Source organism: Lynx rufus, unplaced genomic scaffold (genome assembly GCF_022079265.1).
Source record: "Lynx rufus isolate CCGP_SWC_20201006 ecotype Redwood Valley unplaced genomic scaffold, mLynRuf1.p SCAF_5, whole genome shotgun sequence".
In the NCBI taxonomy this organism is placed as follows: domain Eukaryota; kingdom Metazoa; phylum Chordata; class Mammalia; order Carnivora; family Felidae; genus Lynx; species Lynx rufus.
The window spans coordinates 90486314-90501053 of NW_025814867.1; the positions used below are offsets into that span (position 1 = coordinate 90486314).

Below are 14740 nucleotides of genomic sequence, written 5' to 3' on the forward strand. Positions count from 1 at the left end.
TTCCATCATTAATGTTTTAGGACTCTATTATAGTGTGTGACAGACACTACTTTGGATTTCTGTTTACCGCATCTTCTCCAGTGGACCTAGATGAAGAGAATGGGGCACCCAGGCTTGGGGAAGGCGAGGTTATGTGTGTGGGCTCTGGAAGGCATGGGTTTTAATCCTTGTCCAGCTCTTTGGGTTTCCTGCATATATCGTGGGGATAATAACAGTACCTTCCTCATTGGGTTGCTGTATTAAATTAATTCATGCTTGTAAAGTGTTTAAAGGATTCCCGGCACGCAGTAAGTGTTCAATGAGCTTAGTTATTGCTGTGAAGGGCGACTGGATGGATAAGGGCACCCAGAGGAGAGTACCTAGGTGTGTTAATGGGATACAGGTGAGACTGAGAGGCAGCTGGCTTGAGTCTCAGGACCTCTGTCTGGCAGGGCATGCCTGGGGGCACGGGACCCATACTGCGGCTGGGACGGGAAGCAGCAACGTTGCAGCACGCTTGAGGACAGCTCCAACATGAGCCTCTGGACGCAGAACATAACCACGTGTCCTGTGAGAACCCTTTCATGCTCCCCACCTGGGACCTCTCCCCCTAATTCAGGCTGTGACTGTCCATCAGAATCCCCATATCCCCTGGGACCTGGTGCCTTCCCTATCCCTGACTTGTGTGACCTGTTTGCTATGTATTTGCAGGTGCGGAATGTGACTCGGGATGGGGGCTTCGGCCAGTGGTCACCATGGCAACCATGTGAGCACTTAGATGGGGACAATTCGGGCTCTTGCCTTTGTCGGGCCCGAGCCTGTGACTCCCCCCGACCACGCTGTGGGGGCCGAGACTGCCTGGGGCCAGCCATCCACATTGCCAACTGTTCCAGGTATATGAGGATACAGGACTTGGGTGGTGGCTGCCTGCCTTGGACTGGAGGAGGGTGGAATAGAGGAAATGGGGCATCTTCAGGCAGGTGTTCCCACAAAGAGACAGAAACCACTTCAGAGCTGTGCAGGGGACTGGAAAGGTAGCTAAAGCATGAGCCTTGGGGGAGTTTCGACTCTAGTGGGAGAGAAGTCTCTGCCTCGTGGGGGCTCTTGATACAAAGAGGAAGGCTGTACAGGCACAGGAGTCACAGACAACAGCCTCAGTAAGCCTTGCTGTTCCAAACACAAGGGACAGCAGGGGATGTTAGTAAAGTAGGCAGACCGGGTGCCAATCCTGAAATGCCACTCTAGGTGCAACCTTGGACTCTCTTAGAATAACTCAGTTCTATATATGTTTATTGATTTGACTGTCAAAACAACCTCATGGGGGTAGGAATACAATCATTATCCTTGCTTTAATGATAAGAGTATTATTGCAAGGCACAGAAATTTTCAGTAACTTGTCCAGGCTTATACAGCCAGTAAGCGGTACAGCCAGAACTTGAAAACTGGAATCAAAGTAGACAACAGTGAATAGTGTCTGAGGTTGGAGCAAAGTGCATGTTGATGTAGAACAGGGGAGAGAGCTTGGGTTTGAGTGCAAGGCTTGGACAACCAAGAAGGCTGAAACAAATGTTGCGTATTGTAAAGGCAACTGGGGCCTTCTCTAGAGAATGTGTCCTTTTGCTGTGTGAGTATCTCCATGCCCTATGCCCTATCTCTATGCCCTTAGCCCCCAGCACCTCCTGATATATGGAAGAAGGTTCTCAACACATGTTTGGGGAATGAAGGAACAAATGATCACATAAATAAGTCTGCCTGAGACGGCCCGGTTAGGAGCTGATATTTTCTGTGTCACTGTCTGACAACTTCCAGACAACAACATAAAACCCACCCGCCCAGAGACAGACTAGATCTGGGTAGCCAGGACTCAGAGCGTCATCTGTCCCTGTTCCCTTTGACCCCACCAGGAATGGGGCGTGGACGCCGTGGTCCTCGTGGGCCCTGTGCAGCACGTCCTGTGGGATCGGATTCCAGGTCCGCCAGCGAAGTTGCAGCAACCCTGCTCCCCGCCACGGGGGCCGAATCTGCGTGGGCAAGAGCCGGGAGGAGCGGTGAGCGAGGGTGTGGCCAGAGGTTCCTCAGACAAGCTAGCCCTGAGGTCCCAGACCTCCCCGGCCTCCTAGAAAGTGGCCTGGATTCTCCGAGTGTTCCGGTGGATTCTTGACCTTCCTGGGCTTGCACTCCCAGTGACCTCTTGTTAGGGAAGGGGCTGCCTGCTCTCCCCCGCCCCCAACACACACCCTTCCCCTCAGGTTCTGTAACGAAAACACGCCTTGCCCGGTGCCCATCTTCTGGGCGTCGTGGGGTTCCTGGAGCAAGTGCAGCAGCAACTGTGGGGGCGGCGTGCAATCGCGGCGGCGGTCCTGTGAGAACGGCAACTCCTGCCCAGGCTGCGGCGTGGTGAGGGCCTGAAGAGGGGGCGCGGGCAGGAGGGCCTGCACCAAGGGGAGAGCGGGAGGGGGCGCAGGGCCGGCCTGGGGCTGTAGGTCACGAGACAGCATGTGCTCCCATCCCGAAGGAGTTCAAGACGTGCAACCCAGAGGGCTGCCCGGAAGTGCGGCGCAACACCCCTTGGACGCCTTGGCTGCCGGTGAACGTGACTCAGGGCGGGGCGCGGCAGGAGCAACGCTTCCGCTTCACGTGCCGCGCGCCCCTGCCCGACCCCCACGGCCTGCAGTTTGGCCGGAGGAGGACGGAGACCAGAACCTGCCCCGCGGATGGCTCGGGCGCCTGCGACACCGATGGTACAGCGCCGCGCGGCCCCTTCCCTCCCAGGCTCAGAGTGCTGGCGCGGGGCTGGGGGAGGCCGGGGTCTGGTGGAGCTCAGGGCGGTGAATCGCGGGGTTTGGAAAGAGCCAGAAGGACTGTGTGTGGGGCGGGAGTGGGGGCCGTTCGGTGTCCTGTCGCTGAGGCCAGTCTCCCCACCCGTGCCCCACCCAGCCCTGGTGGAGGATCTCCTGCGCAGCGGGGCCACTTCCCCGCACTCTGTGAGCGGGGGCTGGGCCGCGTGGGGCCCCTGGTCGTCCTGCTCCCGGGACTGCGAGCTGGGCTTCCGTGTCCGCAAGAGAACGTGCACGAACCCGGAGCCCCGCAACGGAGGCCTGCCATGCGTGGGTGACGCTGCCGAGTACCAGGACTGCAATCCCCAGGCTTGTCCAGGTGACCTTCTGCTTAGGAATCCCCATCTAGGAGACCCCCTAGGCTACAGCTCATGCCCAGAGGACCTCGTCTTCATTTTTTTTGTTTGTTTGTTTTGTTTTGTTTTGTTTGTTTTGTTTTGTTTTTGTTTTTGGCAGCTCTGTCCACTGGGCCCTAGAGCAAGTTTGTGCCCTGAACTTGGATACAGTGGCTTGTCCCACAGAGCGGGGCCTTTTCTCACCCTCCGTGTCACTCTCTTCTCTGTCCCTAATAGGTTAGCTAGCTAAGGAGCTTGATTTGAGGTGGAGTTGGTTTTTGATGTCTCCTTTGCAGCCTCATTTCCCCACTGCACCCCTGAGGGGATAGGGGCAATCCTTAACAGTGGGCTGTGGGGGTGGTGCAAATGATGGGGTCAGGGTGGCCCAGGGCAGGGTGGCCTAGCGTGTCATAAGGTAGAAGACTGTCTTGGGCTGTGCCTGCACCTGCAGCCCCCATCACACACCCTGTCCACTTGCAGTGCGGGGTGCTTGGTCCTGCTGGACTTCATGGTCCCCATGCTCAGCGTCTTGTGGTGGAGGCCACTATCAACGAACACGTTCCTGCACCAGCCCTGCGCCCTCCCCGGGCGAGGACATCTGTCTTGGTCTGCACACAGAGGAGGCGCTGTGTGCTACACAGGCTTGCCCAGGTATTGAGAACATCCGGCCAGGGCTGGGGAGCACCATGGATCCCTCGGATCCCCACCAGGGGGTCCCAGAGCGGTTAACTTCATCCCAGCCCACAACCCACAGAAGGCTGGTCACCGTGGTCTGAGTGGAGTGCATGCACTGAGGACGGAGTCCAAAGCCGCAGCCGGCACTGTGAGGAGCTGGTCCCAGGGCCCAGCACCTGTGCTGGAAACAGCAGCCAGAGCCGCCCCTGCCCCTACAGCGAGATTCCTGGTAGGTCCTCAAGCCAGCACCTTCACACCCACCCTTCCTACCGCGTGTCCCCAACTTCCTTCTCCTTCTGAAGAATCTTGGTGGGTCCAGGATGAAACACCAGAGTGGGAGGGGCACACACTTTGAGCTTTTGCCCCTTCTCACCTAGAGAATGAGCTGACCCCCCATTCTCAGAGAGTGGGGACGGGGTGGAATGAAGGCCCCAGGCCCTGTCCCACAGCTAAGCGCTGACCCACGGGTCTTCCTAAAGATATACCTAGACCAAGAGGGACCCTTCTTTCCTCCCTGCCCCAACACCCTCTCTGTTTGTCTTCCTGCAGTGATCCTGCCTGCCTCCAGCATGGAGGAGGCCACCAGCTGTGGAGGTAAAAGGAACCTGCCCCACTTTGTGATGCTTTCTACCTCTCCTCCCCAAGGAGGAGACCAGCCCTACCCTGAAATCTGGAGTTTCTCAACTTCTTGCTCCAGAGAGACAAACCTTGTGGAGGTCCTGGCTGCTTTAGACCATGTGTGGGGGCGGGGGCTGGGAGGTTCCATCCATGTCCCCCAACTAGCCGACGGTCACCAAATCTGTATTCAAGAAGAGTCACCCAACTCCACACCCTGTGGTTGCCTCCTCTGACCTAAACCAGAGGTGTCCCGTAAGAGAGGCCCCTGGCGGCAGGCTGCCCCGCCTTCCTGTTTTCGTGGGCTCTGGCCTCAAAGCCCTTTCTTTAGATCTCAGAGTTTCCTGCTGGGAGGCAGTCAGGAGTCTTTTCTCTTCGCAGTGGCCCTTTCCTTACCACTTGCCTCTGCCTCTCCCAGGGTTCAGTCTTATCCACCTGGTAGCCACAGGTGTCTCCTGCTTCCTGGGCTCTGGGCTGCTGACCTTGGCGGTGTACCTGTCCTGCCAGCACTGCCAGCGCCAGTCCCAGGAATCCACACTTGTCCATCCTGCCACCCCCAACCACCTGCACTACAAGGGTGGGGGCACCCCCAAGAACGAGAAGTACACGCCCATGGAGTTCAAGGTGGGAGCCTACCTGTAGAAGCAAAGTGCAGGGTAAAGGGGGCAGTGGTTCTGGCCCTGAGCTGGGCATGACTGGGCTGGGCACTCGGGAGGGCACAGGGTATCGTGAGCTGCGTGAACAGCCAGAATGTTTTTTCACTGACTGGTCCCTGATCTCCTTGCCCTGGCCTGTCGCCTTTCCCCATCCCTCCCTCACCCCTTTCTTTCTGGTTCCTACCTTCTTCCACAGACCCTGAACAAGAATAACCTGATCCCTGATGACAGAGCCAATTTCTACCCACTGCAGCAGACCAATGTGTACACAACCACCTACTATCCCAGCCCGCTGAACAAACACAGCTTCCGGCCTGAGGCCTCACCTGGACAACGGTGCTTCCCCAACAGCTGATAACACTGTCCTGGGGACTTGGGCTCCTTGCCTTTTTAAGGCACAGAGCAGGTGGAAATGGGACGGTGGAGCCAGTTTGGTTTTCTCCTTCTGCACCAGGCCAAGAACTTGCCGCCTTGCCTGTGGGGGTCCCATCCGACTTCAAAGAGCTCTGGCTGGCGGTGACCATGGGGGAGAGGGCTGGCTTCAGGCTGGCACGTGGCTGCAGTTCCAGCACAGCCCAGGTCTCTCATGGCCTCCTTGCAATTCACTACCATGCTGATATCCCCTGCCTTGTCTGGGCTGTGGACCTACTGGGTGTGCGAGGAACTGGAGAGTGGAGATGGCCGAACAGCAGGCTCTTAGGTTTGGGTTGGAAATGATGCTCATGTGGCCATCACAGGCCAAGGCTGTCCCTCTCTGGCTGGCCTCAGGAAGGGCGTAGGCTACATCCTGATTATCTCTGAGAGGAACTAATCAAATGGCCCCAGAAGCTCTGGATTCTCCACCCAGGGCTGGGCCACTGTGGTGCTGCCCCAGTGTGACCTGGGGACCAAGGCTGGCCCAGGTTGTCCACCTTTGCCTAGCAGTCTGTACTTTCCCCAGGGACATCCCTCTGGTCAGAGGCAGTGAGGGCTGGGGACTGAAGATTGAACTTTGCTAAGAAGCCCTTTAATCTGGGCTGGCACAGGCCTCAGCTTTACCATCAGAATGCACAACAGGTGGCCCAAGAGAAAGGGAAGCAGGAGTCCAGCCTCCGTGCCACTATGGAGACTGTCTTCTAGCTGCTGCTTAGTAGAGCTGTTGGCTGAGACCTGCTTGGGAGTCTCTGCTGGCCCTTCATCTGTTCAGGAACACACACACACAGACACACACACATACACACACACAAACACTCACAACATGCTACAGTAACAAAAAGGATGTTGGGCTGTGGCATTATTAAAGATGATATCCAGTCTCCAAATGTAATTCTGTCTTTGTGCATATGTGTGTGGGCTCCTCTTGGTGTGGGTTAGAGCAATCAGAGCAATGCACTGGACTAATAGATGGTCTTCTCGGGGTGGAGAAAATGACCCACATAGAGCCTGACTTTCATAGAGGGGATCTTTCCACTTGTGAGTATATGTACATACTTTTTGGAAAATAAATTAGGGACAAGCAAAACCCTAAGTAGGGACACAAGGTACACCAAAGGCAACACAATAGGAGATTTTTCTGCCCATTCCCTTAGCAGCTCTTCTAGGCAACCGCTCCAGGGTGGAAATGCATGAGCCCAGCAGGAGAGTAGTAATGAGGGCTGTTTTATGAGGTATTTATAAGGCTTAGTTTAATAAAGCTGAAAATGACTGAGAAATGAATACGCCTCTGAAGTGGGAGAAGCCCAGTATAGTTTATGATGGATTAAGGAAAAACCTTGAAGCCTCAGTCCACCAAGCCAGAGAGGGAGAGAGAGATGAGTTGATGGACATGTCAAATTCAGAGAGCAATTTCCCAACTTAATTGACTGGGTCAGTTCTCCTTGGGCTCCCAGGGAGTTCTCCTTGTAGGCCAGGCTGTAAACCCTGTGATCCTAGTGGTAAGGAGGAGGAAAAGAGCCTTCCTGGGCCCTGGATCTTGGAATCCCTTGTGCTTACTGGGACAAATGAAGTAGCAGTGTCCTCAGACCTGGGTAGAGCCCAGTGAGAGAGAGAGCTCAGGGGACATAGTAGTCCTTCTGCTTTGGAATTTTCTTATTGGGTTCCTGTTAACATCATGAGTCCAGAGCCTGTGGGAGCCTGTGGGGTGTGGTAGATCTTGGGGTCTCTGATTCTCTTGGCCCTGGTTCAGGCAGTGAGATCGTGTTCAAGGGCCCAGGGTGCCTGCTTCACAAGTGCCACTCATATGTCCAAGTGGAGGGACTGGACAGGTCTGTAGGAAGTGGTAATGGAGAAACACCCAGCTAACGCTCACCCCGTATTGACTGGAATGGCATCAGTGGGAACAAAAAGCTGCAGATGCTGTGGCAAAGCACCACACACACACACTGAATTCTCTTTTTATACAAACTGTTGTGGCTCTGGAGGCATGACCATTCAGAATGCATTAAGGGACCCACACTGTATGCAAATTAGCTTGAATGATTGGCAAAGGCTGCTCCGTAGCCAGCCCTGGTCCACAGATGAGGAAGCCAAGAATGTACTCCTGAGAGGCTGTGGTGCTCTCTGGCAGGTACTTGAGGCCACATGGATGGCTGCATGGTGTCAGGAAGTTGAAGTGTGAAAGACAAGGGGACTTCTTAGGTCCAGCTGGCTCAGCAAAAGAGGGGAGGAAATACAGGGTTGGGTGCTCTAGGCCTTCTTGGGCTTTCTTGACTTCAGATAACTTTGTGTGTGTGTGTGTGTGTGTGTGTTATTAAAGTAATACATGTGCATCGCAGAAAATTTGGAGGATACAGGAAACCAAAACCATAATCACAGTTATGGTAAAAACCAAGGCAGAGACTTGGGGATTTAAATGGTGGCATGGAGACATTTCTTCTCCCCTTCTCTCAACATCACTCCAAAAGCAAAGAGGCCAAAAAACAAAAGCTGTCACTATTTTCAATAAAACTAGGATGTATTTATACTCCCAAGTCATAATACATGAATACAGAAAGCAAAGGAACAGCAGTCATCCAGAAGAGTGGGTGTGGGTCAAACCTAAGCACCCATGCAGTTTCAGAAACAATCAGAAATTGGAGGAACCTGATATCAGGGAAGGTGGGGTCCAGGTGGGAGCCTAAAAATGCGAGTTTGGTTGAAAATCTTTATGTAAGCTTCAGTTAGGCCTTCAAGTTGTCTTTACTCTCTAGTCTTACAGCTAGGTCACCACTTCTTTGTCTCCACCGAGGGCAAGAAGTATGTACCCTTGTGGGGCACCAGGGTGGCTCAGTCAGTTGGGCATCTCACTCTTGATTTTGGCTCAGGTCAAGATCCCAGTGTCTCAGGATCAAGCCCAGGGTCTTGGGCTCCACACTAACAATGTGAAGCCTGCTTGGGATTCTATCTCTCTCTCCCTCTGTCCCTCTCCCCTGTTCACATGCTCTCTCTTTAAAAAAAAAAAAAAAAAAAAAAAAGAAAGGAAGAAAAAGTTTGGTTCCCTTGAGACACTGAACCAGAGAGGCCCTAGACATGAGGATACCGGGCACAGAGGTGGGTATGTGATGAGGTTCTGTTTGGACAACCAGAGGAATAAAAAAGATTATGATTATCAGTGGGGTTCAGCAGTTGCCTTTTCCAGCTAACTCCAGGACTCTGGCAGCCAAGCTTCTACCGCCTTCCCTCCTCCAGGCAGGAGATTGAAAGATGATTCTTTGAAGAAACAAACTAAGTCTATAGGTTCTGAAAAAAAATAAGCCAGCTGGTACACAGAACTTGTAGTCAGTTTTCAGCATCTCACTCATAAGTAGGAATATACAAATAAAGATCATAGACATCAGAGAAAAAAGTGCCGCCATGAAAGAAAGACCAAAACAAGTAAGCAAATAGAGGAAGTCAATGAAAACAGATATTATATGCACAGAACATTTTAAAGACTCCATAATTCTTCAGAATAAGTGAAGATACTGCATTCATGAAATAAGAACAAGATAACTTAGAAGTTAAAATATGGCAGCAGAAAAAATTAATAAAGGGTTTAAAGATAAAGGAAGTTTCCCAAAACATTGAACAAAAAGATAAATGGAAAATAAGAGAGAAAAAGAAGAAAATTAGAGGACCATGGTGCCTAGCTGGCTCAGTCGGTTTTGTGTGGGACTCTTGATCTTGGGGGTATAAGTTTGAGCCCCACATTTGTTGTCGAGGTTACTTAAAAAATAAAATCTTTTTTAAAAAATCAGAAAAATTTAGGAAATTTTCTAAATTTTTCTTTAAAAAATGTAGGAAATTATCAAAGAAAGAATATAGGAAAATTTGCCAGAACCAAAGGATGAGGTCTTCAGATCAAAGGTCCACCCAGTACCTAGCACCACGAGGCACCTAAACATGACATTTCAAAACATCAGCCTTGAAGAGAAGATTCCCACAGACAAAAAAACATTAGGAATATGAATGTATAAACCTCTTACTAACAAGATTTAAATTTAGAATACGGTGGAAATTATCCTCAAAATTCCGAAATAAAAATAATATTTGGTTGTGAATTTTATACCCAGACAAACTATGAGTCATATGAGAGTAGAATAAAGACATTTTCAGACTTTCAGAGATTTGATATATTTCACATGTGCTCTTGTTTCAGTAAAACAAGAGTAAACAAAGAAAATGTGGATCCAAGGAAAAGGAAATCTAACACAGGAAGGGGGTGAGGAGAGATATCAGGCTGACAGCCATGCGGCAGGCACAGAGAACCACAATCCAGATTAGTATATAGGAGGACAGCCTGCACCCAGAGAGCCAGGGAACACAGGCATTCAGATTATCTGGAAGGTTTGTATGAAAAATTATATGAAGATTTATTTTATAAAACTGTTGGGGGGGTATGGAGAGACTTAAAATTGGCTTCAAAGGATACTAAGGGGGAAAAGGCATTTTTTTTGCATGATTTATTTTTAAAAACTTTATTAAAATGTAGGTACAGAAAAACCACACAGGGGCGCCTGGGTGGCTCAGTCAGTTAAGCGGCCGACTTCGGCTCAGGTCATGATCTCGCGGTCCGTGAGTTCGAGCCCCACGTCGGGCTCTGTGCTGACAGCTCGGAGCCTGGAGCCTGTTTCAGATTCTGTGTCTCCCTCTCTCTGACCCTCCCCTGTTCATGCTCTGTCTCTCCCTGTCTCAAAAATAAATAAAACGTTAAAAAAAATTTTTTTAAAGAAAAACCACGCAGCACAAAAGTATAGCTTACTGCATATTGGGTAAATACCTTTGTAATGACCATCCAGGTCAAGAGACAGAATTCCACAAACACTCCAGGTCCCTCTCTTCTATCCCATCCTTGTCACAGCCCCCTCCTTCCAAATGGGAGATAATTATTAACACCAAAAAAAAAAAAAAACCACAAAAGAGCATACAGAAAAGGAAATGTAATCATTGTTTATCACTTGGTGCAACCATGATATTTATATAATCATCCTAATTAAAACATTGTATATGGGGACACCTGGGTGGCTCAATCAGTTAAGCATCTGACTTTGGCTCAGGTCATGATCTTACCGTTCATGGGTCTGAGTTCTGTGTCAGGCTCTGTGCTGACAGCGTGGAGCCTGCTTGGTATTCTCTCTCCCCTTCTCTCTCTGACCCTCCCTGACTTGCACTTTCTCTGTCTCTCAAAATAAAAAACTTAAAATAAATAAATAAATAAAACACTTATATGGACTTAAGCATAACTTGTAATACAGATATATTATACTTTTTGTTGTTGTTATCATGGGGAGACATCACCAGAGGGACAAGCCTTAACTTTTGGTACCAGCTGAATGTTGGGTAAATATTAGGAAAGAAAGGAATAAAACATTTTAAATAATTTTTTTCCCTGACTATAACTATGGTATATGTTCATTAAAGAAATTTGGGGGGAAACCCAAAAAACATAAAAAGAAAATACAAATGCCCTAAAATCCAACCAAGAATTAACCATTGTTATTTTATTATGTTCTCTTTCAGGCATTTTTTTATAGCTGTGTGTGAGTTTGAGAGTATTTTATAAAATAAAGATATACTACGTACATGGTTCTTATTCTGATTATTATTATCATTATTATTTTTAATGTTTATTTATTTTTGAGAGACAAAGCGCAAGCAAGGGAGGGGCAGAGAGAAAGGGAGACACGGAATCTGAAGCAGGCTCCAGGCTCTGAGCTGCCAGCACAGAGCCCGACGTGGGGCTCGAATTCACTAGCCATGAAATCATGACCTGCGCTGAAGTCAGATGCTTAACCAACTGAACCACCCAGGCACCCTAGTTTTTATTCTGATTTTAACATGTAACATTAAATCACTCTTTCCCCACATTGTTAAAAATTCTGTGAGCCTCAAGACCTCTTTCGGTGGCTGCTCTAGGAATGGGTCAGGGAGTGGAGAGAGGGCCTTGTTTGCAGAGCTCCACAGGTAGCAGTGTATCCACACTTTTACCCCTTGAAAAAGAGAAAGTTCAATTTTTATATATTTCATTTGTTTACACCACTGACGAAGATTTACCTTGAAAAAGTTTGCACAGTGCTTGAAAAATACTGGCCTAAAACATTCTGTTATCTAAATTATATTTATGTTATATATTCTATCACATACATTTATTCTACTCTATTATATAAATGTATCATTATTGCATAAATTTTATCATAATTTATTTAAACAACTCTCCTTTGTTTCAAAAAACTTTTTTACCCAAAAAATACTTTTATGGACCTTTTGTCCATATCTTTGACTATATAGCCTTAGGATAAATTCCCAGGAGTGAAGGCTCTTCTCTCGGTGGGTCTCTTGCTGATGAGAGAACTCTCCCACCAGCAGTGTATTCTCATTTTATTAGTGACCCTATCGGCAGCACTGATAAGTGCTATCCCCTCCAAACACTGGACCAAGCCTGTGCATTGATACTTTGTTCAGTTCTCACAGCAATCCTAAGACAAAGCTACTACCATTAACATGCCAATTCACAGATGAGGAAATGGAAATTTACTAAATCTAAGTAACTTGCTCATACATAGCTAGTCAGTGATTGACCCAGAATTTCACCCTAGGGAAAGTCCATGTGCTTGTCAATTGTTTTTTAAAGTACAATTGTATAAGTTTCCGTGTAAACATAGGTAGTGAGTGACCGTTTCCCCCATACACATATTGGTCACTTGCATTTCTACTTTTTAAGGGAGGTGTTCTGTACCTTTTCTCTTAGGTGATGATCTTTTCCCTACTGCTTTCTGTATAAAATATACAAAGGAGCTCTTGGGTATAAATATATTAATCCTTTTGTCAAAAAGAATGAAATATTTCTCTAATGGATCGTATGCCTGTTGTGAAACACAGACGTTTGAATTTTTTACACAGTCAGAACTGCAGATTGTTTTTAATGTAAATTGCACTGATTTTGCATCAATGACCCTGAAGTAATGAGTCTTCTCACTGTCAACCACCATAAATCTCAAGGATGTAGAGTTTGGGGGGCACACTTTACTCCAGCACACCTTGCACGGTGGCAGTTACCCTAAACAAATAAAGACAGGGTCCTGACTGGGATTTGGGATTTGGCTTATGGGAGCTCATATTCTATGGTCCCTAGAGAAGGAAGAATGCCCAAGAGTGAGAAAAAACAACTGAGTGTGGGGTGAGAGGTACATTTCTCCCGGAGAAAGAAATACAGCCAGGCCCCTTGTACCTGATAATGCAAGTGAGGTTTAGATGAAAAACAAATGCCAGGGCTCCTCTCTTGGATGGCAGAGACCGGCCACAGTAGGGGACGGTCATGCCCAGAGTACAGAGCCCTCTGGGTCACAGCTGTGTCTCTGAGCAGTCCACTCATAACCCTCGAGCACCCAAGGTTAGGAGCCCACTGATGATGCAAGGAGACAATCTCCCCCTCGCAGTCAGGGACGTGCTGTTGACAGGAGGCTGTGTACCTGGGCAAGTGTCAGGTCTTCTCTGGGCGCTGGCTTCCACCTCCTGATTCCAGAGTCATACAGCACAGTTCAAGCCTCTATATTCCAAATGAAAATGTAGTCTTACTCTGTACGTGTCATCTGGGGACAGAGCTCATTGACCGAAACTTGCTTTGGCAGCTGGCTTCGGACAGGCACCTGTTCCCATAGTACCCATTCGGAGTATTGGTTGTGTGGGAGAACGATGCTGGACAGACTGCCAAGGGCTCTGAGCCACTTGCCTCACCACTCACCAGCTGTGTGGTCTCAGCCAAGCTCATCCCTGTTTTGGGTTACAGTGTTCTGGCCTATGTAATGGCAGGGTTGGGCCCAGATTCCCTGCCAAAGTCTAGGATTCCCAGAGTTTTTTTAAAAAAATCTTGTACATGGTATCTTTTTGTCTTTTCTTTCCTGGCAAAGTGCTCTGGTGTTGCCCCGGCCCTGGACCTTTTTCTGCCACCTTATAACTTGTCTCAGAGTCTGCTGTGCTACTCAGGGCTGGGTCATCTGCTGGGGAAATCAGGCTCCCTGGACTCACTGTCCTCACACAGGAACCAGGGAAAATGTCTTTCTCGGAGAGCCAACTAGATGAATGTTGTTTCCTGCAATGACAATGCTCTGAAAGAGAGCTTCTGTTAGATAAGAGACACCCAGCTATTAATACCAAGCAATGGTTACTTGCCTTGGTCTGGAGCCCCTTGAGTTCCTAAGGCCTGATACAGTCCCTGAAGAGGGTCTTTCAAATAGTGGTCTCTGTGGCCCTGGGCCTCCTCCCAGGGCCCAGCTACTTGGGTCCCAGCCTGGCCCTCTGCTCAGGTCATCCTGTGTCTCCAGTTACACTACTAGGCCACCCCATGTGATTCACTGGAGAACCCTTGCAGGCCAGCCCAACATGGAGTCAGGCAAAGCGTCTCTCCTCACCCTAAGCTGCCAGCAAGCTGGTGCTTAAGAAGCTGGGGCTCTAATTCAGTGGCTGTGCTGACAGTGCTCATGACTGCAGGGGGGACTTCAGGCCTCAGGGTCTTAGGGCAGAACTCTGAAGTCATTGGAAAATTCATTCCTATCCACAAGGTCCTTCCAAACACTCTAAAAGAGATAGTTTTCCCTAGCCCAGTGTCCAGGGGCTGATGGGACACAGCACCTACCCGCCCCCACTTAGGACATTCCTAATCACTCTTCTCAGCACTGAGTACTCACAAACACAAGGTGCTACTTCCTCTACCCCAAGTAGATCTCCCTGATTTCCCAGGGGAGGGGGCCCCAACTAGCTTGGGTCATGCAGTGCACCCAGATATAACCATATAGCACCCAATTCCTGCTTGGCCATCTGCAGCCTTGACCAACAGGGTTTCTTCGCTGGAAGGTTAACTCACAACTTTCCTTCAGTATGTATTTTTATTAATTTCTTTAATGAATATAGTGGGTATTTAAAGGGAATACATGCATGGGATCAAAACAAAAGAAAACAAAAAACAGTACAAAAAGATACCCAGTGAAAAGTGGATCTCCATTTCTTGATTCCTGAACCCCAAGTTCCTCTTCTCTGAGATGGACAGAGGCAGGCAACCATACACAGGCAAATATGTACATTTATGCGTGTGCACATAAAATGCACCGAAGTCTGGCTTTACTTGATATTCAGCCAAAAATTGGTCTTCAGCCTCAGCCTTTGGAAGTCTAAATAGCTGAATGTGTACTTCGCCGCCATTTATAGCACCCTT

General features: G+C 49.1%; 1 protein-coding gene across 2 annotated transcripts in view; it reads left to right on the forward strand.

Moving 5' to 3' along the window:
• SEMA5B (semaphorin 5B) overlaps positions 1 to 5600 on the forward strand; it is a 39158-nt gene extending 33558 nt beyond the window's left edge. The window contains exons 11-21 of one of the 2 annotated variants that reach the window (XM_047099994.1): positions 432 to 549; positions 691 to 872; positions 1884 to 2027; positions 2229 to 2376; positions 2495 to 2720; positions 2917 to 3135; positions 3632 to 3802; positions 3906 to 4055; positions 4376 to 4420; positions 4860 to 5065; positions 5294 to 5600. In XM_047099994.1, coding sequence (XP_046955950.1) covers positions 432 to 549; positions 691 to 872; positions 1884 to 2027; positions 2229 to 2376; positions 2495 to 2720; positions 2917 to 3135; positions 3632 to 3802; positions 3906 to 4055; positions 4376 to 4420; positions 4860 to 5065; positions 5294 to 5452 — 1768 coding nt within the window. In that variant the 3' untranslated portion in view covers positions 5453 to 5600. The remainder of the gene's footprint in view (positions 1 to 431; positions 550 to 690; positions 873 to 1883; positions 2028 to 2228; positions 2377 to 2494; positions 2721 to 2916; positions 3136 to 3631; positions 3803 to 3905; positions 4056 to 4375; positions 4421 to 4859; positions 5066 to 5293) is intronic. The other variant, XM_047099993.1, reaches the window with a different exon arrangement.
• Positions 5601 to 14740: the final 9140 nt, after the last annotated feature.